The following is a 25,155-nucleotide window of genomic DNA, read 5'->3' as shown; positions in this document are numbered from 1 at the left end:
ATGGAGGGTCAGGTAAAGGGAAATGGCAGACACTTTCATCTTTAATGCCGCTTCCAAATAAAATGCATTTAAGTTTTTTTTTTTCCATTATAGCTAGTGTAAATGACAGCACTTTCAAATATATCACAATTGTTGTATTGCTCTCAGTACATTACATTTTTCTGTCATAATTGTCATGGAATGCACACATGAAAATTAGGTTTATTGAGCCTCAAACTCAACTAGACATAGTGCATGGGAACAATATGCATCTTCTGCTTTACTCATTTTCTGCCTTCAGATGTGTGGATGTGCTCTAATTGGCTCTTTTCATCTCCTGCATTAGACTCATTTTGAAGGTCTTCCCTACAAATGCACAACAATGTGTTGTAGCAGGTCATATTGCACGCAACAAAGACTCTGTGTTTTGTTTTTTTTAATTTAAGGCCTTAAATGTTTTTCTGCAACAGGAACACTTGCCATGAAGTTTGACTTTTCCCTTGTTAATACTCTAAGGAGTGACAGGTTATTTATGTAGTTTAAATATGCTGTATGTAAGTTAAGCTCCAGCTACATAGCTGTTTACTCGCCTAAATGATGCAAGTTTAAACCCTCCTCATTAAATCTCTGCCTCTATCAGTGGAAAAGAAACACAAATGTTAAGTGTTCTGTCATCTCTTTTCTATCCAGCTAGACCTGACCCAGCTGGCCCATCTCAACATGTTCTGTGACTGTAGCATCCAGTCGGACCTGAAACAAGTAGATCACCTCAGGCTTTTTATGGTGTAGTGTGTTGTAAAAGCAACAATGGCTTGAGAGCCTGACAGGAGTTTATTGGTGGCTTTTAGTTCATTTTGCACCACCTTGGCTAGTAGCCTAATGATGTGCTTTAATTCCATGTATAGATCATAAAATGCAGTATATTTAAATGACATACTTTGTAAATGGAGGTCACTGCTTTGAGGATTGATTTGCACTGTGGAAGATTATGTCAATCTCTGGAAAATAGTTTTCCGGCAATAAAAGGATGAAGATACCTGTATCAATACTGATGATGAAGAAAAACAACAGAAGAAGAAGAAAGTGTTCAGTGAGTGTACAGTGGACAATGAATTTGCTTCAGATAAATTGTAACTAGAAATACATTTTTCACCTGAGCTCATGGTGAACCAGGAACGGTGGTGGAAAGTTAACACAGTTTTCAAATTCTGTGCATTTTCAATTCATTTGAGAACATTAAATGATTCCCACCTTTCCTTGCTGTGAGGAAATACAACAATGATGAACAAACAGGGTGATGAAGACGCTTGAGAAAAACTGGAGGAGGAGAAGACAAGGTAAGATGTCAGAGCAACATCAGATCTTTGAAAATGTGAACTGCACCTGGAAAAAAATACTACATACTTAATAAGCCTGGAGGTCTGAAAACAGATTCAACACTTGGTGACCTTCTGGCATACTCAAATCCAGGCCTGCCTGACAAAGCTTTAATTATCCACATTCTCTAAAAAATGTGAACACCATATGGTTCAGAGCTGAGGAGCCTCGGGAAGCATTGCAAAGGCTGTTGTACAGCAGAAAACGTCATAACACTGCTGCCATTCTTAAACACAACCGCATACATTGTTTTCAGCCTAATGCAGTATTCAGGTCAGGTGACATAGCTGTGACTGTGTCGGGTGGAACACTGTCATACAGATGTATGGCAGAAATGTCAAAAGGTGAGAAAAAGAAGATAAAACTGACAATTATTAAGTACTCTTATACTTTGAACTGGAAAAATACCAATCTTTACCGAATAAATACATTATTTCGATTATGTTGTTTAGGATTCTTTATTTTATCTCTATTGATTTACCAGCCTCACAAGGACCAAAATAGAGTGTGTATTCAGATGTAGCTTAAAGCTTCAGCAAAAAAAAAGAACAACTTGAAACTAGTGCAAAAGTCAAGAGATGTCATTTAAAAAATATTTTCTCAGTTCACAGTTCACAAGATGTTGCTCTTAAACAAAAAGTTTAAATACCATTGAAAACTATAAGACATATGATGGTCTCTCACTTGATAGTTTATGTTGTGGTGTCCTTTTCAAATTATGATGGAAAACTAATTTAAAAAAGGCCAATCAGTATTTATGAAAGTATCTGATCTTACGAGTTGATTTTAGTGAATGTTCAACTGAACATCTGCTTACAATAGTTTGTCAAAATACCAGATATTAGGGAAATCTTGGATATTGCAGAGATCAGTAAAACACTTTGTAGAACATTCACAACAGAGTGTGAAGAGATTTGTGTTATAACTCTACATTTGGCCAGAAAAAAAACATCAATCTACAGATGCACTAAAGCAGGATACATGCTGTTCATATGATACATGATTCATATTTTCACCAGTTTTACCACAGACTAAATGTTGCTTTGGATGACTGGGTCCATCTGGTCAACCCATAGGTTAACATTACATTACATGTCATTTAGGTTAAGGTAGAGTAAAATACTAAGAAAGTATGACAAAACATTTATTGAGGGACATTTCTAATTATGATTATAACGGATGTAGCAATTGATTCATGACTTGATGAAGCATTACAACATGAGATACCATAAAGAATATTTACCACTCTATTCATATTCTACCCACACTGCATAATGTAAAATCCTTCTTGATTTCCAAATTTAAGATTTAAAACCATTGAAGATGAAACTGCACAGAGTGGAAAACTAAACCTGCAGTGTAATAGTGTTGGGGGCAATTTTCTTGACATTTGTTTCTACTTTTAACTTCATCCTGTTTCAGTAAAAGAATATTGCACAGAGGATGCACTACTTCTGATTGACCACAACACTAATTGACTGACAGCTGGAGCACTACAAGTTCTGTCCAGCTGCAAATCCAATGTATTTGTACCACTGAGCTGCTTGTCTCTGGTTTCAGTTCAACATGTGATGCTGAACACATGTAGAGAAATGGACACAAAACACGTACACAACACAGTGACTGGTGTGAGTGGGACTCCCCCACACACATTCACACACAGAGGCACACACCCACACAGTTTGCTGAGAGAGTTGCAAACAGCCTCAGTCCCTCAGTTTGCCCAGTCTGTCTGTATTTTCTGTGCTCACACCAGCATGTGTGTGTGTGCATGAGTCTTTTATATGGATCCAAGGAGAGAGTCAGCAGATGGAGGAGGGGGCGTGGCAGTCCCATAGTGAGAAGAGGGTCATGGGGGGGACTTTAGTTGTTCTGAAGGCAGTCGAGATCCACTGAGCAGCAAACATTCCCGTTCTGGGACAGCACAGAAGTGAAATAAAGTTAGATCTACTGAGGTGTAATACAATATGCAGTACATTTTGACTATTCTTTCAGGCCACATGCAGCTACAAATCAGAGCTTAATGTAGAAGGAACCTGTGAGGTTAATGTGATCTACGTCTGCAAAGTCAGTAGGTTCATTTTACACAAATTACAAAAGCATGCACAGTACTTCCCTCTTACCCTTAGGTATCTACTTATTCATTTTCAGAATTGTCTACTGTGCTTTTTAGACATCCATCACTGTGAGTTATGCCACCACTCTTGTAAATTGGAAGTGAACAGAGTTTAGGATGTGTGACACTTAGAGGTGACAACTTTGAAAAATTTAACGGCAATATATCTTTTCACAGACAAGGTCCTGGTTGAACTAGATGATCAGCAGACTTCAATGTCACAGTGCCACACTTTCCCATTGGAACTACTTTCTACAGAGGAATGGTCCTAATGATAAAGATTTAAGAGGTCACTATATCAAAAGATTAGCACAAACACTGTCTACATGGTTGGATACTTGTTCGGAAGAAGGTAAATATATTGCTGAGTAGGGAAATGGTGGTTGGCTTGTGTATTTAATTTATTGATCATACTAGCAATTATAGTGCATATAAAACAATGATGGTATAATCTATTCCATATACTGAAAAAAGTAAAACAAATAAGTATTGTCCAAAATGCATGAAACACACAGTGCCATGGTCCATCATTACCTTAAATATTGGTGCTGTAGATAAGTTTGTCAACTCACACACACACACAGTAAATACACACTAGATGACTAAATATGGTTCAATCCGCTGATTAAAAACACATAACTGACTAAACTTTCCTGTCTTTGAAGCATCTTTGACAGGAACCAAACCAGCTTCAGGCTGTCCAGACTGATCTCCATAAACACTCTGCTGCTTTTTATTTTTAATAAATTGTGGATGATCTAAGTTGTGGTGACATTTTTAAAATGTAATGTCTCTTACATCATCAGTGAAGAGAGACAACCAGATGTTACATATTCTTCTGTAAACTAAACTCAACTTACTCCAAAAATGATTAAAAGTGTAAGAGCAGTATTAAATTAAACCTTTATGTTGCACAGTGAGCAAACCTCCATTGTGGCTGTTCACCTACCTTACACTTGCAGGTAGTGCAGGGTGAGTTGGGCATAAGCCATGTGTCTCCACTGAGGCGGGCGACACCAGCAGGGTCCTGGCATGTCTGCCGGATGTCATATGACAGGTTGTCGGCCAGGCAAGGATCTGTGACGCAACGCGGGCAACACTCACCCTCTGCCACCGCTGTGTACTCACACAGCAACACTGGGCAAACCAGAGGCCAGCAGTCCACCTCCCCCTCCTGCAGAGGCACAGAGAGGTAAAATAAGGACAGGTGTAGGAAATGTTCCTTGAGGTGTTGTTTTTTTCTTTTAATCAGCTGATGTGGAAACAGCTTTCACAGCTCACACACTGTTTTGTTGCTACAACTCTAATTAGAGAGGTGGTAATTATCTGAGCCCTCCACACCCAGCATAGCAACGGATCATGGCCAGGTATTAAACTAATCCCAGCCAGCCTGTCACCAGACTCTTTAAACAAACCACACTGAGGGAGTTAAAATGAATGTCAGCTTTTGTTTGTGCAGGCAAAACACCTAGCTTTGAGTGCTCGTGTTTTTCTGAGTACAGACCATGCAGCGGCACTGCTGGCAGCCGTCCATCCAGGACGCTCCGCTGCGGTAAAGTGTGCGTCCTATCTTGTCCAGGCACTGACTGCTAGGCCTGTTGTCACAGTTGGGACAGCAGAACAGATCCTCGTTTGGGTCTCCGCAGTCGCAGGGTCTCTTTCTGCAGTATGTCTGCCCATCCTACAAAACAGAGGTCACAGTGGTCAGGTAGCAATAATGGAGCCTGACACACAGTCTGTGGATGATTTCATTGGGTGATTTTTGTTGTGATTGATGTGATTATTCTGCTTTGTTTGGTCTTCGTGAACAGAAGTGATCTAACATCATTTGTATGCTGCGTTCTTGCCAACTGGACGGTGCCATGTTAGCAGAAGTTCAGCGAAGGTCACCTGTGTTTTTACTCATGCTCCAACTGTTTGCAGCCGTCTTGCTTTACTGGCACAATGTTGCTGTTGACTCTTGTCATGAAACAATTTACTTCCTGTATGCAGCACAGCAATGTCACCATGTGGGAAGGGATTTGAAATACTGCAGAGAGTCGTGGCACTGACAAATTTAATCAGCATTTTGACATGTTTAGATTTAAAGTTAGCACAACACAACTCTAATAGCCCCTAGCCCCTAGAAAATAAAACAAGAACCGCTGTGATCATATAAACAATTAAGATTACAAAAACACCACACTAAGTGAAAAAATAGGGTGTGAAATTTCCCCTGTGCAAAATATTCATTTTGATGCTCACAGCAGAGTGTTCACCTTGAGAAAGGAAATATTCAATATGTCAAAAACAAATCAATAAACAAATCACATTTGGCTTGTTTTTTGTATTTTTGTTGTAGCCCAGTTTAAAAAAATGACACACCTAAAAGCAATATATCAGGATTTATATATTATTATATATTATATTAATTCTATTTGAGACAATGGGATAAGATCAAGGTGAGTATCTCACGTCTCTCCCAGATGCCATAAGGAAGAGTTAGTCACCAATTGGGTATATTAGATTCCTTCTCTTTTAACTCAAGGCTACTTTAGTAACTCTCAAATCTCAATGTTCTAACTACAGCCATAAATGAAGCAAACATTGTGATAGACGTTTTGTAATTTGAGCTGTCAAACACAGCATTCTGTTAGCTCTGTGAGACTCTCCAGTCACCATGTCCCTGGCTCTCTGTCTCTACGCAGAGAGTTTATGGGCCTTATTACTCAGCACTGCCAGCACTGTCTGGCCAGGGGACGCTGGTGTAATGGAGATGTAAAAATGTTACATAAAATGGCTGTTAGAAAATGTATGGGGGCCATAAAATCATTCTGCATACCATTAAAAGGGCAATTCAGAGCCAATTTTTTATAGATGCATATTGTCCTGCTACAGTAACCGCTGAGTCCCCTGGTGCCAATATCGATGGCCTTGGTCTTTACAGTTGCGGCCCTGGACTTGCTGGGAAATTACTGCCAATTGTACCATGTTGGCAGGATGTATGAAGACAGACTTAATTTAGATGCTGGAAATAACATCAGGCCCAACTGCCAACTTTAATACTTTACAGCTTTTTACAGCTACTTTGATGACAACTATTTATGTGTTATTATTAGATGTGCCTTGTTGTCAACACAGACATTAGAAGAGATATTACTCTCTAGGTACATTTCATTCACCTACATTTTTAGTTTTTCAATTTCCTTTCTATAAATGCTTTAAAAAGCTGAACATGAAAGATAATGCTCCCACTTTTAATTTCACATCCCAAAGTGTCTACCAACTAATTTCATCTTTGTCTTTATTTGTGTTTTTCACAATCTAACATCATATACTGAATATACATATATGCAGTGTGTTTTTCTTAATGTGTTGTGTTATGGGATTGCATTGCCCTGACCTCTCAGGGCCACCGTACTTTATTGTAGCTAGGTCGAGGATATTATAAAACACTGCTATTGGCCATCTGCGTGTGGGTGCTTTGACTGAATAATTTCTGACCATTTGCTCCAGCACATCCACACTGAACTTGGTGCTGTAGTTAGCGTGCCGGCTTTAGCCTTTAGTGATGTTCCTGCTTTCTTGTGTAAGGCTCCACAAATTTCAACACCACACTGTCTCCTAGCCTCTGACCTGGCCTCCGTGTCTTGTCTCTTCCCAGGTATGGTGCACCATTCACCATTTATTTAGTATCGGCATCAGCAGCAAGCCAGAACTTGATGCCACATTAATCTGGTGAAGCTGAATGTTGACTTTGTTGGAAAGAGCTGTTCATCCACAGTAATGTTGACACCAGGTTTCAGTGTGCGCTGAGGGGCCCACTGCTTCCGTTACAACTTTCTGACTCTATCAGTTGTCACCTAGCTTTACAACTCTCCATATTGTGCTATGTTTTGCTTTTTCATGCCTTTCTGCAACAGTTGCTGGCACAACAGGCAACCCAGGGTTTTGAACTATCACCAGAAAATATTGTGTTAGCTTTTTTTTTTTTTTTTAAATTGATTAATGTAGGCTTTAAACAGTCTGAGTCTAAACTATAGTGGAAGTGTGACTGCAGCAGGTGTTTGACTTGAAATACCTCCTGTGTCACTGCGGGATGTAAATGATGGAAGTGACAGAAAGACCATGCATGCTGTCATTTCAATTTACATAGTTTCTGCATAGAATTGCAGGAAAGGAAAGATTTATTTGGAATATTTCTATCACCTGATGTTTATAAGTAAAATATCATAATTTATAATACACATTTCTTATCTTACATTTGATATTTAGTAGATTACTTCAAGTGCAACAATCTGGTGTCCAAATAATTGTATTCCCACAAACCCCTCAATGTCTATTTTGCTTTAATTAATTAATTAATTTAAATCTGTTCAATATATCACTGCCCCCACAATCATGATCACAGGAATGAGTCATTATGCTGCCTCAAATATTTGTCAGGATATAACACAGGCTAATGACAAACAGATGGGAGCTCTGAGGAGTTTCTTCCTTGCATCATCCCCTTATGATGCTTATTTGTTCTCTCCTGAGGCTAGAATGCTGAGAAATGGCAAGATATTTCTGTTTAGGTCATATCAATTTATATTGATGTTAGCTAAATGTACCCCAGACAGTCAATTACACTTGTATATGTCTTTGTTTATGTTGTGTTGCAACAGTATCGGAAACCAAGTCGGCTAGCTCTTCACTACTAATAGGGAGTGTGGAATATCAGATATTTTCTATCCAAATTAAATAAAAAAATAAATATGATAAATATTTAGCTTAAGTGAAAATCTAAACATGTTTGCACACTTAAAGATGGCAGTTTGAAGTATTTTTTCCCCATATATCAAAGTATCTAAAACAGGATTGATTAAGGATTGCTCAATACATATTGACACGTCTATCTATAAGCCTGTGCTCTTCATTACAAGCACAACATATATTAACAGCTTAGAGGGTTTGAGATCAATGAAATCTATTAAAAAAAATGTGCAGTGTACATAAATGTGCAGATGTTCCTCCTTTGTACCTTGCAGGAGCATATGGTGCAGTGGTCAAAGCTGGGTTTCCAGTCTTCTCCATTGTGTCTGATTCCTTCTTCCTGTGGGCAGTCGCCACTGCAGCCGGGACCAGATGTACACACACAGTCGTAGCCTCCTGGGAGGTTTACACACACACTGTCGTTCCAGCAGGTGTGTGTCTGTGAACTGCACTCATCAATGTCTGGAAAATAAAGAGTAAGCCAAAACAAATTACAAATTACTATTAACATTTCATATCTTGTTGTGAATGCAACATAGTAAAAAAACACACAGAAAAAGGGAGATTATATTTACATTTAGTCATTTGACGTCGTTATTTAAAATGATTTGTAAGTGATCATTAAGATGAAACGTAACATCATCAGCAAACAAGCATACACTACAACCATGCAGATTTACTGCAAATTTCAAATTTCACATGATGGCAGTCGTGTGTCGTATTTATAATAATCACGGTTTAAGTCACTTCAATGTGCATTTACTCAATAATCAAAACAAGGTTTTTGCTATTTTGGGCTGTAAAATGTAAGATCATATGGAACCTTACAGACCAAGTGGCAACATCGCTTCTGTGAAACAGACTCTTCATAGTAGATTCCCAAGAATCATTGTGGCAGCTGGTCATTCACCTTTTTTTTTGTTTGCTTGTCTACCAACCATATATCTGAGCAAATAGGACACATGCATTTCTGTGTGCTTTCCTTTATCAGCACAGGACAGGAAACTCCAAAGATCAGTCACTACTTTCATCATGAAACCATGACATTTTACCTTTATCCTTACTAAATGTGAGCTGTTTATAGAGGAAAAGACCAAAGTTCCCGCTCTGCTCTCCTGCTTCCAGACATCGATCACACCCACACAACACTCATGGCAACCTACTAGTGTTGTGTGAATAAAAAAATCTAATTAAGGCATTTCATGTCTATGTGAGCAGACTTGTCTCAAACATCACATCATCATCATAACATGGTCACATCAGACATGTCACATGTCCCTGTGTTGAAATGTTATCCTCAGATTATTACATCCTTATTTTACTTTGACTACTCCTGTCTGTCCATTAACAATAATGGTTACACTTTACATTACAGTACAGTAACAATACAGTAATAGTATGGCAATAATGTCTCAATATGGAAAGAAATATACAATACAAACGTTTTACAAAGCTTTTTACAAACCCTATGTCATATTAATCCTACAGCAACGTCACTCACATCATAGCTCAAATAAGGAGGTCAGTCTGTAGACCAGAGAGTTATTTTCAGTCATGTCTATAATACAAAGAGATGAAACCATGTCAAGATGACATACAGTAGGTACCCAAACTGTCAGGCTGGTTCATTTTCATAGGAGCTGTTTATTCATGACATTATTTCTTTAAAAGCACTGTAGCTGAAGTTATCTAAGAAAATGGATAATACATACATTACAGGTACATCTTTCAAAACTACTAACTAGCAATATAAATTTGTTAAAACATGAGGATACAATGGCTACAATGAAAGATGACCAAAGTAGCCAAAATGCCCCAGTGGTTCCTCTCAACAGCTACACACACATTAGGTCTAAACACTTTTCTGCTGTGGAGAATGATGAATAGTATCTGGCAAACAGACCTGCTCTGGTTGGATATGCGTTTTCGGTCAATGCTGCATCAACAACAAGCACATTGACATTGTGACAGTTCTGAACACACATGCTAATTGGCTTCAGTATCCAGTTTATTCCACACAGAGAGAAGAAAACTGCTCAGCTCAGAATTCATTGTGTCCTGTGACAGATGATTTGCATTTACTAAATGAAATCCCCATCAGCCAGTCAGAAATGTTGTAGCTCCGGTGGGGATGGAGCTACATTCACAGCAACCACAAGCTGCTGCTCACAGATGAAGCTCAGCTCATTCTTACACATGAGCTGTGATAGCCTGTCCTATAGCCAAACACAATGAACCTGACCACGATCAATCTATAGTGAAAAACTTGTGCTATTTCCCACAAAAGCACTAATCCTGGAGTTCATTCACATGATAACACATTTCTGTTTAGGCATAGGAACATAAACACAAATAAATGTAACAAATAAATCTCTCTGACAGATGTAATTATAAGTAATCAGAAAGCTCAGTCTTTAAATATTCAAAACATTTTTAGCTGGTATTTCTCCAGGCTGCCGATCACAAAGAGAGAAAATGATGCACACACACTGACTTGCAGGGAAACAGTGGAGTTTATAGTGTTTTACCCTCATCTTTATGCACATCTGTTTATTAAAGCCACCTGTCTTTCCCTAAAGCATGAGGCATAATGAACATGTTTTCAGATGCAGCTCATGCAGCTCTTAGTCAAAGCAATAAAGAAAAAGCACTGCTGTATGCAGCTGCTCTGGTCCTCACCACAGCAATATGCAAAGTAGAACAATGCAACATAAAACCATCAAATGAGACACTTCACAGCGGCTAATGCAACATGCTGCACTGACAAAACACAGAACTTACAACCCACAGTCCTTTATGAAACTGATATTACAATATCAACCCTATAGTGACCATACAGTACGATTATTTCTCAATCGCTTTATTGAAACACATTCAGAAAATATGGGAAATATGTATGCAGTTTTAAAATAACAAATTTTCCAAAAAGAATCAGTTTCTACACGTGTTGAGTATTTAGTGTGACCTACCATTACACTTAGACAGTAACAAACCCCTCTTAAAGCTCTGTTAAAACTGAAATACAACATAAAAAACATAAAAACAACAAAGCTGGTGGTGCCCTAAGACTTTGCACAGTGCACATTTGAACTGTTTGTTAATGCACAACCTTATTTTACACCTGCACAGTTTTGACATACTTTAATAAGGCATTGAAACTGCAGCCTGAAACATTTACTGGCTGCTCAACAATGGCCTATATGAGCAGTCTCAGCATTTGTGTTTCATGATTTGAAAATTGTTATGTTACGGAACAATGCAGACAAATGCTTCAGCAATTGGAAATTGTGTCATTGTTATTATTTTGTGTTAGGGGTTTATTTTTAGGGATCATTCAGTGTGCACTCCATCCATCTCCTGCACAGCCATCACATAATTGTCGAGTGACTTGTTGTGTAAGAAAGAGAAAAATCCTGGTAAATGTCATTTGTACTTACTTTCCAAGCTTGCCTCAAGCATAATACTGTATACAGTAAGGGAGGAGAAAATAGTTTTACTAGGTGAAGAAAGTGGTATATTGTGTAAATGAATGAAGACTTTGCAAATAGATCCTGAAAAGCATAAAACATGAAACTTCAACATCATTCAGAATGGAAATAATGGATGCTGAACATAGAGACCACAGCTGACAAGCAGTTTATACTGGAGTAAAAGGCTTCTACTGAATCTTTTATATTGTATCATGACTGCAAATTCAAAATGACTAGAGGTTTCACGTCCATACAGGGACAAGCCTTTTATAGCTACACTTACAAGCCTAAAGTGAGTGAGTTTCCTACACACAATAGGTAACTTTAATATTGCTTTATAAAAACAGTGTAATATCTTTAGTGCTTGATCCATTCCAATGTCACTTGTACAGCAGCCATTGTCCTTAATGCCCGGCATCTACTTGTTAATTATTCTAAATTGTCATTCCTAATTATATAATAGTTATTATATATTATATACAGTAGAGGTTATTATATAATAACCTCTACTGAGATGATGTGTGGAGGAGTTGTCAGTCAGTCATCATCTAACCGCTTTATCCTCCACCAGAGGGTCGCGGGGGGTGCTGTGCCAATCTCAGCCGGAGAACCCGGAGAGAACCCACACACACACACACGGGGAGAACATGCAAACTCCATGCAGAAAAGCCCTTGTTCCAACCGGGGCTCGAACCCGGGTCTTCTCGCTGCAAGGCGAGAGTGCTAACCACTACACCACCGTGTGGCCCTGGAGGAGTTGTATTAATAGGAATAATTTATTACATATAGCAAAGTAGAATAGCCTCTAAATGAGAGTGAAACAGAAAGTAAGAGTCATTCCCCATCCTTTTAAAGTTAAAGGAGAAAAGGAAATCAGACATGGTTCTTCTATTGCCTTATTGTGCAGAAAACATATTGATCCCCTCAACGTAATGGAACAAAACCAGTGTGCAAGTGTTGCATCCACATTTAAAGAGTATAAGTGAAAGCAAAAGCGTCTAATTACAACATTAGACCTGTTCACTGCTGAAAATTACAGCACTTACAGGTTGAGGGTTATTTAGACAATATTAGCTTCTTTCAAGCAGGTAGAATATAATGAACCATGAACAGTGCTTTTTTTATTGCTGTTAGCAAATGTAAGGACACTAACATACCTGCTGCTCCTTAGCAAGTTAGAGGTTTAACTGTATAAATGTAAGCATGTTATAGCTGCTATTTACCTAACAACACCACTGCCCAGTCAGAATTCAATAGTCGAGTAAGAAGTGGGACATATTTGAGAACAATCACATTAATAATAAAAAGACTTATCAAACTATTTAAAACAATGAATAAATCTCTTCAGACTTTGACAGTCACCCCACAGGAACAGTATTAGTAAGTGTTTAAAACTTTGGTTTCAAATCATGTAAAATTCACACCCACACACACACTGGGACCTGGGGACCTGCTCTGTGTGGGGAAATTTGAAACTCGCACTGGAGACCAGTAACTTCTCAGTTTGCTGATGAGGAAACCAGAAGACTATGTCCATTATTCGTACATGGACATCGTCTATGTCACATACCATGCCTCCTCCATGTGAGAAGAGACACAGGCCAAACAATATCCACAAAGTAGACAACAAAGGTAGTTGTTGTTCCACTTACCCAGTGTTATTTGCCTTTTACTTAATTTGAGGTAGCTTGATTGTATCTAATTATTTGATTCTCTAAGCGAGTCCGGCCAGAGAGTATGAGCAGGACCCTGATACAGCGTTCACTTCGCCAAATTACATCACAAATATAAAAGCGCCTACATTCAGGATATTTTCCATTTCTTTTGTTGCAGTGAGAGAAAGATGTCTTAAATTTTAGGTATTGTCAAAAAACCAAGGAACCAAGTAAATACTTGAATTAGTTTGGCCTTTCACTGTCTCACTGTTTCCTCCGGTGCATCATGAAGACATAATACAAAGAAAACTGTGTGTCGTGTGAGGGCACATAACAGGAACGAAACATTTAACAGCAGCACAAATCTGATGTGCGTTCCTCATGCACATCTCATCAAAGGTTGTTGTGAGTTTCAGTCTGCGAAGGTGAGAAGACCTTTGATTAACTTCCTTGTAAGCCTCCTTGGTAACATGTTAGAGCAAACACACAAACCCATCACAGTTCGGGCCCGTGTCAACACATTACATTCAAGTAACAGTAATCTGAATCCTGAGGTACTGCACATGTGGTATTTTCAGACAGTGATAAGAATGTTTTCAATTCAGTGTTTGCTCACCAAAGCAGGAGCTCCCATCAAGTAGGTAAGAGCCATTGTCATGGAAACCATTCCTGCATTCACAGTGGTACCAGCCAGGCAGGTTGACACAGCGGGAGTGGTTGTGGCACTCAATAAGGCCCTCTGCACACTCATCAATATCTGGAGACACAAACACAGACAGTTGCTTCAGTATCAGTAGAAATGATTTTACTAGTGCAGAAAATTAACCTGAAATTTAAACCTTTTTTAATTTATTTTTTGATAAATATTTTATTTTTGCTGTTCTTTCATCTGTGCTAGTTGCAGCAGTGAATGTCGAACCAATCAGAGCAAACTGCCATCAACAGTGAAGCAGGGTCAGTAGCTTCCCAGATTAGACAGCCAACATCTCTGCAGCCTGTTGGGCACAGCAGGGATCAAAGTCTTTTTATAAATCACACCATTTGGCAGCAAAGTTGTTTCCTTTGTGCACTTCTCTGTTTCTTATTCCCGCTCATTCCTCCATTTCTACTTGGCTTGCTTTGTCTCTGGCATGTGGTGTGCATACACATGCCCATGCAGCCCAGAGGTGTTAGGTCTTTGCTCTCTCAAATCTCTCTCATCCATTATGTATGGTGTGAGCCCTGCATCTCGCTCACCTGCAGCTCTCTCACTCCTGGCTCTAGCACCTGAACTATACACACGCCCTGATGGTTAAAGTGTGACCTTCGATCATGTTAATGAAAACCATAGTGTAAACAGGGCAAACAGGGAGAGGCTGTGAGTGCTGTAATTTATCTCTGAATGTCCCATTTTTTCATTAGAGGGGAAAATCCCATGTCTTAAGAATATCGGCCAAATAAATGCATTAGCTTGTAGCTTGACCAGCAATTTAAAGTGAGAAACTTATAAGTCCAGTGTCTGAACACCAGTGTCAGTGTTGGTGATATTATTTTCATTTAGCAGAAGCTGAAGATGAAATAATTACACTTTGTATACATTTTATACGTATTTGAGCGTTTAATATTCATATCACAAGCTGGGTCAGCTCACTGGAGGTCGCCACTTTGGACCACAATGAATGAAACTTGTAACATCTTTTGAGTTTTGATGGTAAATGAAGGCTACATGGGTTCTCCAAGACAACTGAAAGAGAAGGTAAGCTGCAAAATTCAATTTCACCAATACATGTTGCTAAATTACACATACATACATGTACAACACACACTGTAACATTAAACCCATTGTGTCTCTATTCTGTGATATAAGAGTGCACAAAGGGGAAACTCAGGGTGAGCCATTTAAAAGAGTGTGTTGTGGTTTTGTTGTTGTGGCAATGTGCTGCGGGTAATAAGACGTGGCAGCTGCTGGGAGGGCTGCTCTCTGTCAGTCCCTAAAGATTAAGTTTGACTGCTTGCTGAGAGCAGCTAACCTTTCAACAAAAGTGCAGTGTTGTGTGGGTGGACGAGAGGGCAAGGGTTTATGTCCATGCATCGTCTGCAGTGCATTTAGGGTGTGCCCAAATCCAAATTCCAAGCTGTGTGGGACACAATTTCATTTCAGAATCCGAATTGGTTCTAATGCAAAACAGGTTTTTAACATAAAGTAATTTGCTTTGGTGATTTGGTACAAAACAAACAACGTGACAAGACAATAAGGCCACGTTGGAAACAATGAAAAATGTGCCTGTAAAAACGTAGGCATAGTTTCAATTAGTATCTCCATCCACACGGAACCCCTGAAACGACTCAAACCACTGCAGTAGACATGCCAGCAATGTTAGTTGTGCTGTAACCTTACACCAAAAACAGAGAAGAAGACATTTCACACATTACAAATACACACACGCACACACACATGCTGTGAATGTACAGTCCAGCCGACTGTGTGTGGAACATTAACTGATCTGTATGATTAATTCAAGTAAAAATAGGTTTTGGTCTCTTCTCTTTAATTTACGATTCAACACTTTTTTTCACCCATGTGTGTAAAATTGTTAGACAGGACATGTTCTAATGTTATCTAGCACATCTTCTCAGGCTGACTTTTTAATTACTAGTTGGTAAAACTGTCAAACAGTCGCCAAAACAATGAACGACAGTCATTGTTTACCCAAAGTAGTGTATTCGCTGTCTACACGGAAGCGAGAGGCCGGTGTTTTGATATTTTCCGAAAATACAGTTTCAGATCCCCTAAAACGCCGTCTAACAAAGCTATTATCTGTGTGTGTCCAACACTCTGCCCACCGTAAATACAGTTAGATGGATCTCACTGGTGTGGCAGAATTGTGCATTTAACAATATTTAGGTTTATGACAGAAAGTCACTAGATTTGTTTAAGTCACCAGAGGTCGGACACGGAAACAGCACGAAACGTAAACTTCAGGAAACAGACAATTTTTCCCTGGCTCGGTTCATTCTGTCTCTATTTCTGTTATTATATCTGTAATCTGTTCTTCTCTGTTTTTGGTGTAGTGTTACAGCACAACTTCCAGTCCTGGCATATGTACTACAGCTTTTTGAGTCGTTTCAGGAGGCTCTGTGTGGACAGAGATATTACCTGAAACAATGCTGTCTTCATGGCAAATAAAGATTTAAAAACAAAAAAATAAAATAAACTCAATTAAAATTGAAATACATAAAAATAAGAAGAGACAAAATAGGATGAGAAATACAACATGTGCAGTACAGTTATTACCATTTTATGATCTTAAATAAATCCCATTAAAGTATTTCATTTCACTGACTTCAGACCCGTTATTGTTGATTAATCATTTACAATTTGTTCCCACTGCATCAAGATGGCATTAAACAACATGAACATTAGAAGGGATGTTACAGCTCCACTTGTCATTCTTAGCACTGCTTTGTGCTACAAGATCAATCCTCATAAATCCACATACTGGAGCTACGAGTTCATTTCAAACATATAGCATGTTGCACCAATTTAATCCAGTAGTGGTAAGATGATGAGGCAGGATTTAATGTATCATCACTACCTGTTTTTTTTAATTTGTAAAAAGTATTGTATGTTGAAACTGTTGCTGTTGCCCTCCTATAATATTGGCTGACACATTGCATTGTATTGTAACTTTCAACGTATTATTGCCTGCACAGTGACCATGAAGAGAAAAGGGTTTTGCATTAATGCTATAGAGTAAAAATTGTGTTAAATATCTGTCTTGTTTGGTTAGTTGTGGTATGACAGCAGTTTGTCTGTCCATAGTTTTATGGAAAACAAATATAGATGGACACACTTAGTTAAAGATCCAGTGTTTAAGAATTTGGGACGTCTAATGGAGACTGCAGGTTGTAACAAACACAGAAAACTCCTCAGCTATTAAATGAGTAAAACTATTTTTATTCTAAAATGATTATACAATTATACAAGCACAACTATGGGTAGTATATTCAATTTCTGCCATTAAATCCTCCTAAATGTTACACACCAGGCCTTTAAAGTTATTTTTTGGCTCTTAGTAAAAGAATATAAAATGTGTTATGACAGAAGCTTGTTTCAAATTTATGTACAAATAGTGACATGGTTAGTGAATAAAAATATGGAAAGCAGAGAATTATACAAAAGAAGTGTGTTACCTTTGTCAAAACACATTCATTTAGCTGTTCATGTTGGCAAAGCTTTTGAGTTTGCATGCAATCAACGAGGTGGCTTAGAGTCTTTATTTAGCTAGACACAGAACACTGTAGTCATCAGTTACTGTGGCTGCACAGAGGAGGGTAACAGCTGCCAGCCACTGTAATATACAGCACGGGAAGTCCACATATCATTTTATATAGCATGTGGTTTGACTAATGAACCTGCAGTACACCGTATATCAACTGCAAATCTCACTGTTGCCGAAACATTGAAATAATTTGTCACAGCTGCAAATAATATGCAGTGTTTAGTGACAATTAGGACTGTGGCACTAAGACTTATTTGGAACAAATGAAGACATTATTCTTTCTTTGATGTTGCATTTGCAGTAATACATGTCTTGAGTCTCACACAAACGTTATTTATTGTTTTGCATTACAGAATAAACACGTTTATGTTCACTGGATGGATACTTGTAAAGGAAAGCAGTGATTCTCAAACACAAACTCAAGCGTGAAGAGAAAAGAAAAGTGAAGATGTGAAGATGTTTTCAATACAAAACACTTCCACTTTATTTCTAAGATCAAAATTAAGGCCAGGCTAGTTTGAGCAGGTGTGCTGCTGGATGTATAGGGTGCTTGGAGTTAGGGAAGGGGCCATCATCCACCACTTTCTGCCCCTGGACAACATCATCAATATCATCAACATCACACAGACATGCACACACACACACCCAAGCTGGTTTTGCATTCTTTGTGTGGACACTCATAGACATAATGCATTCCCCTTAACCTAACAGTAACCCTAGAGAGTTACTGAGGGTGTCTGTGTCTGTTTGTTATTAAGTTCTGTAGAAATGTTATGTTTATTATTAAGAGTCAATAAGTGAAAATAATCTGATGCGGATTGAACTAAGAGCAGGTAAATTGTGTTTCTGTGAAGTAAACAGAGTGTGAGCTCCGCCCCCTTGTGTACATTGCAACCATGGACATATTATCAGTTTTATTTCAGTAAACTGAAAAGTATAATGACGTCACTACAGGTTAAAATTATCAATTTAATGGTTCATTTAATTGACCGTAGCTATTAGTAAAATACAAAATGTTCCTGTCACAGAACTCAGGGATTTTATATATTATTGTCCAAGAAAATAATGACAACATTAAGTACTTTTATGATGATTAAAAAACAATTCTTAATTCTTAGGTAAAATTTGGAAGTTCAAATTTCAAAACTGTTTTTGTATAGGTGGTTTACAAATAAAGCTAACTAATCAATATAATTACAGTTTATGGTTAATATAATAATCATAAAATATAAAAATAAAGTCAGGCCAGAAAACCTGCAGACTCATGATCATATTATTAGGAACAATAACAACAGTGTTAAAAGTAGTTTTATAATTCTGTCACTCTAATTCATGTGTTCATCACATTTATCAGTAACTTTATGAACAGATAATGACGATAAGACATCAGTGGTGAAGTGAGCGCAGGTCTCAGTGCATCACATCTCCACAGTCCATGCCGTCATCTGCCCCGTGTTCACTATGTCAGTATGAATCCACACAGCAGCTTGTTAATACATCGATAATAAGTTTGAAAATAAATCCTAATGAGTGACAAATAAATAACTAAAACCTGTTTTGACGTAATATTTTAAAATATGTAAAAGAAACCCCCTCAATGCCTGAATTTATTCACATTTCTCATAAAGTGTTCTCTAACAGTAGCGCCATTCCCGAGAGGCCACATGACCGCACTTTGCTGTGCTTGTACACAGCTGTGACGTCACTCTGGGAAATACAAATTTTCTGGGCTTTTTATGGCCTTTAGGAATGTTTTACAAATGTGAAACTCTGTGAATTAAAAATATAGAATATAAAGATCTATAGATGCCTATGTCCATGTCTTGAGGTGTCTTGTGGACAGTTATAGGCGTCTCTTTTACTATTGTGGTCAATGGAAAAATTGCTTTTTGGGCCGCATTTTTTGTTGCAGTACCATGAGTGGCCACCATGACAAAATTGTCTTCAAGGCAGAGGGGGCGGTGCTCTATCCAGTTCTCATAAAACATCCATGGCTGCAACACAGAGAGGCAAAAAAGGAAAAACAACTCCAATTCTCCATGTCAGGAAACATGGATTCATTCCTTCTGTGCAAATGAACATTGTTCTGTCGGAGTACTCTTTTGGATTTATTGGAATGCTCCTTTGTGAGTTAATTTGTTTTTGAATGAGAAAACGATGATATGCTAATGGCTACCACAGTTAGCCGTGTGTTTGTTACATGTCTAGTTGTAAAAGTTGGATTATCTACTGGCTAGCTACCTGTAACATTGTATGTAAAGATAGTACGATGTAAAGTGTGTGTGTGTTTGTGCACTGAGCATAGCTGTGTATACTGTGCAATAAATGCGCTTTATAAAATGGGTCTTATTTTCTGTAGTTGCTCCATGACGCCAAACAACCGTCATTTTGAGGCTTCAGGAGAGCGCTGTTTCTTATTCACTTTGGTAGGAAACAGTCTTTATCAATGATTTTGAATTGTTTTGTGATTGTCTGTGTACACTGCAAAATGCCCATTTTCCATCCAACATCTACCACTTTATCATCCACTGGAGGGGTGCTGTGCCAATCTCAGCTGACATAGGGCGATAGGCGGGGACACCCTGGACAGTTCGCCAGTCCATCGCAGGGCCACATACAGAGACAAACAACCATTCACTCTCACCTATGGTCAATTTAGAAAGGCCCTTGTTCCAACCTTGAATGTAGATCTTTCTATGTTCCTCTGACTGTGTTATACAGGTTAGGTTTTTTTCAATGTATGATTCAACACCAATCCGGTCCAAAGATTGCAAGCCACCCCACCATGATTCACTGTGATGACAGCTGATATCAGAAGAATTTGAAACTCTTTGGATGGACTGTGAAAACTGATTCTGCTTGAGTGGTAGGACATATTTGCACTTAATTGCTCTTTTGCACATCCCACAAGGAGAGAGACCTTACCACTGGACCCACACAACTTAAAGGTGTGGGCTTGTGCCATAGAGACTGAATCAAATCCCCCGTTGGTGTGTTTTGTTTAACGTTTTCAGTGTTTCCATTGTTTTTTTTTATATGATGTTGTCTATGTTCCTTTATTGAATATATGTTATTAACCAAGTTGAAGGTGACCTGCGGTAATCTAAGTAATATATGTCAGTTAAACCAAACCTTTTGAGTGTGTGTCATTAGTCATCCACCTTGCTCTAGTAGTCAAACCTTAGTAATTGGCCTAGCATTCAGTTAAAGATTATAACCTGTATCCCAACCTTTGAGAAGGGTGTAACTTTAACCATCACAATTAAATACCTAACCCTTACTCTGACTCTAATCCAATTCTAACCCTAAAACCAGGTCTAAATCCTCAAAAAGCCAGTTAAAGTTGTGTGCCAGCCAAAATGTCCTCACAAAGTCAAAATGTCTTCACAAAGATAGGTTTGCTTGACAAAACACAGTCGACTAACGACACACACACACACACACACACACACACACAGTAGGAGGCTAAGCCTTGTTGTGACTGATGATCACTTTATGCCAGTTTCAATCATCCACTTTAAGACATTAGGGTTAAACAACAGACCACCTTGTGATTGGATCACACCAGGTGTGGTGCATGTCAATAATGATTGCCGAGTGCTCCCTAGTCATTAAATCTTTATTCAGTGAAATGCTGGAAAGGCTAAATTTAGCAGAGAACTATAAGTTATATAAGTATAAGAGACATTAAACAAGAAAGCCAAACTGTTTTTATTATTATTGCCAAACAATAAAATCCTCCTGATTAGCAAAGTTAATTATATAAATACTTTGGTGAGGAAATCTAGTTTGAATGTCATTGCAATCAAGACTAAATTAGGTTTTTTACTTTCACTCTTACCCTAAGTTTTTAACCCTTTTAAACAAGGGGTGAACTTTATATTTATATTTTTTTATATTATGATAGATATTTATAGCTACCCTCTTAATGTTGGTTCTCTAAAACTGGACAACATATTCTCAGTCTACATCAAATAGAGCATAAACAGGAACAAACATTTTTTGTTATTGTTTCATGGCAAATTACATACACTGTAATATAGATTGGGCAATTAAAAATGTTACTTATACACTACAAAACATCACAAGTATGTAAGACCCCTCTTTTTCTTCATGTGTCTCTCATTTAACAGCTATCTTTGTACGCTATCATGTGCACAGTTTTGCTTTTCGTTTATCTAAAATAAATGTATTGCATTCCATATTTAGCAACTCCAGACTCTAGACACCTGGTGGTACATTTTTGTAGAAAGTGTGTGCTGTTGACATATTTTCATTCATTCTTTGCTAGACTTTCACTTCTTTGTGAGTGTGGCCTACATCAGCAAAAGCCTGCAGCACAGTTAGCAAATAGCTGAAAGCTAACTAGTTGCAAGATGTCTTCCCTCTCCATGGACGATTACAACACACTTCTCAAAATAACGGCATTGGAAACTATGCACAGGTTAGAAGTGAACATGGAGGTAAATGGACTGTATGGAAATGATAGTACTCTTCTATTCAACTACAATAACAGACAAGAGCATGCCAACACATGGCTAACTAGCACCATCAAGACCACTGAGCACCAGAAGGGCAGTTTGACTGACATAAGCAAAGCTTTAAGGGCATTTTTTTCCTCTTGTGCAGCAAAAACTTGATTTATTGGATGGATAAAGTCTTACCTCATCATGTCATTATACTGTGTGGAGAGAATTGTACAAGAGGAGGGTACACTCATTATCCAAATTGGAAAAGATACATCCACTGGGGAAATTTAATTAGCTCTTAGGAAGCCATTACTTGGGCCACGCAACAAGTACAACACAGTAGTGGCTAGCATTGTTGCCTCACAGGAAGAAGGTCCGGTTTTTGACTTGGTCTGACTGAGGGTCTTTCTGTGTGAAGTTTGCATGTTCTCCCTATGTGTGCGTGGGATTTTTCTGGGTATTCTGGTTTCCACCCACAATCCAAAAGCATGCAGAGGTTAATTAGACACTTTACATTGAGCGTAGCTGTGAATGTTAGCTGGGACTGGCTGCAGCTCCCTACAATCCTCCTGTGGAGGATTAAGCAATAGACAAAGAGTGAGTGAATGAACCATTTCTTGAGAATACCTCCCATATATGGTGGTGCTAGATGTCAATTTTATGTCTAGAGCAAGGCAGTACAATTGAATGTAATGCCTGTTATTTGTCATTTGCAATCTGATACCAGGGCCACACGGCTGGTGTGGTGGTTAGCACTCTTGCCTTTGCAGCAAGAAGACCCGGTTGTGCGAGTTTACATGTTTCTGCATAGAGTTTGCATGTTCTCCCCGTGTGTTTTCTCCGGCTTTCTCCTACATTTCAAAAACATGCAATATGGAGATTAGGTAAATTGGTCACTAGGTGTGACCAATTTGGACCAAAGGTGTGAATGTGAGAGTGATTGGTTGTTTGTCTCTATGTGTCGCCCTGCGATGGACTGGCGAAAAGTCCAGGGTGTACCCTGCCATACCCTCTATGTCAGCTGAGATTGGAACAGCGCCCCCTGCGACCCTCCAGTGGAGGATAAAGCGGTAGATAATGGATGGATGGAGTCTGATATCTGCAATAATTCACTGCTGCAAGCACATGAATACCTTATTACCCCATGCCTCTAAATTCCCCCTTTACTGGAGCACACATGTTATTTAAAATGCCAACCTAGTTAGACCTTTTTAACAAGATGTAGAAAAGCTAATTTCTGTCAATTATTCCTGTTTCTCAATAGTCGTATAAAGCCATTTGTTAACTGTCGTGTGTGTATAAGTGTGTGTTTGTCAGCAGTTATTTATTCTCTCTTGTCTGTGGCAGTGGATTGGGTAGGTGACCTTCCTGTGGTATGAGGTACAATATGCTGGACAAACATACACACACTCCATTAATCTTTGTTACAGTCACGGGAAGGAAAGAAGCCAGACAGCATTTCACAGTTCTCACTGTTTCTATCTATTACAATGCAATCGAGAGCACTTGCAGACTTTTTTTGCCGGGCTTTATTTCTGCCCCATCTGTGGAATTTCCCTGTCAAGGATATGTCAAGACTTTGTGACAGCCCAGAACTATAAAGAGCTGTGAGTTTAAACCAGGCAAGGACATGGAAAGCGTATAGTTTAAACAATTCCCTTTGCTCTCTGGAGACTCCTCTGGCTTAATGTAATTATGCCTATTTTAGCTTCACTATCCTTCTGAAACTGGATAAGAGAAAATCTCACATCATGGTGCATTTACAGTAATGTGTCCTCAGACAGAAACAATAATCAGGGTTTGTTGCTACCTGACAGACTGTGAACATTAAGCATCCATAAATTTAACAACCTGCTGAATTAAATGAGCATTTACTGTGACTGAAGTCTAGCCTTGCACTAATAAAGGGATGTTGCACCAATGCTGCACCATATTCATACTGATATCAATATTACTAGCAAATTAAGTAAGTTGGTCAATGTTTCTGTTTGAGTCATACAGCAAATAATTTTATGAATTTGGAAGTTAACCTAATTATTTATCTAACATGGCTTAAAACTGGATATGAGCTTTGGCTCTTAAATTTAGAAAGTACTTTCATACAAAGCTATACAGCATATAATACAGAGGGCACCCAACAGCAATTTTAACATTGATAAACTGTATGATAATTATGATCTTTGAGGTTTATTTCAGTTTTAGGCCGGGTCATATTTTCCATGTTCAAAGAGAGCTGATTTGCCCTCAGTTCTGCTTATACTAAAACAAGGGTCCACGTCAGCCTGGCATTCTGTGCATGTGTACTCAATCTTACATTCCATTCCAGTAGTGGAAAGGACACGTGTGGGTACCAGAGGAACTCTTTACATAACCTTGTTACACAAAGTTGCCATGGTCACCATCTTCTTCATTGTCTCTTTTGACCAAGACCAACAAGACTGCACTGTCAACTGGACAGGAAGAGTTGACAAAATTGACATTGCATGGACCCTAACGGACCTCTGCGGACATGGAGTTTGGCTGAACTTCTTGAAAATCCTATTCAGAGCACAATATTTTATTTGTTTGTTTTTTTTCTCTCTCGTCAAAAATGATAAATGAAACCTAATCACACACTCTAGGGTACAGACTACCACATCGAAAGTAGCGGTATATACTTCACAATGTGTGAACTGAGATTTCATTGTTAAGGGAGCTGTTCAGCCTCTGATCTTCAAGGGTAAAGCCTGTCAGAAAATAAATCACAGGGATCCAACCATGGATCTGCAGCTACATGAGCCCACCAGGGAAAGACGAGCAACCGTGAAGAATTGATCAATGTGGCAAACAACCAAAAGATCAACACCATCTCCCATGTGCTTTATATTCAGATGCTCTTAACCTCCCACAGCTACAGTATATGGAGGAGAACAGGAGTTGGTGGAGCAGTCATGTGTTGAACAGGAGAGAAGGGCAGATGGGGATGGTGAAGACAGACACAGATGTATATATGAGACAGAGAGTTTGACAGGTGGAGACAGGTTGATAGGGAAACAGAGACAGACACAGAGAACAGGTTGTGTGTGAGTTAAAAGTAGGACCTGTACAGCTTGC

At 38.6% G+C, this 25,155-nt stretch overlaps 1 protein-coding gene across 1 annotated transcript in view; it reads right to left on the bottom strand.

Annotated features, from left to right (window-relative positions):
• Positions 1-1,798: 1,798 nt before the first annotated feature.
• LOC122772172 (protein kinase C-binding protein NELL1-like) overlaps positions 1,799-25,155 on the bottom strand; it is a 232,010-nt gene continuing 208,653 nt past the window's right edge. Inside the window, exons 16-20 of the mRNA XM_044029913.1 lie at positions 13,948-14,088; positions 8,475-8,668; positions 4,977-5,153; positions 4,422-4,646; positions 1,799-3,270 (exon numbers count right to left, since the gene is read on the bottom strand). Of these exons, the coding sequence (XP_043885848.1) occupies positions 3,220-3,270; positions 4,422-4,646; positions 4,977-5,153; positions 8,475-8,668; positions 13,948-14,088 (788 nt within the window). The 3' untranslated portion in view covers positions 1,799-3,219. The remainder of the gene's footprint in view (positions 3,271-4,421; positions 4,647-4,976; positions 5,154-8,474; positions 8,669-13,947; positions 14,089-25,155) is intronic.

The sequence above is a fragment of the Solea senegalensis genome, linkage group LG7 (genome assembly GCF_019176455.1).
Source record: "Solea senegalensis isolate Sse05_10M linkage group LG7, IFAPA_SoseM_1, whole genome shotgun sequence".
Taxonomy (NCBI): Eukaryota; Metazoa; Chordata; class Actinopteri; order Pleuronectiformes; family Soleidae; genus Solea; species Solea senegalensis.
The sequence above is the reverse complement of the archived record's forward strand: the minus strand, read 5'-3'. Positions and strand labels throughout refer to the sequence as shown.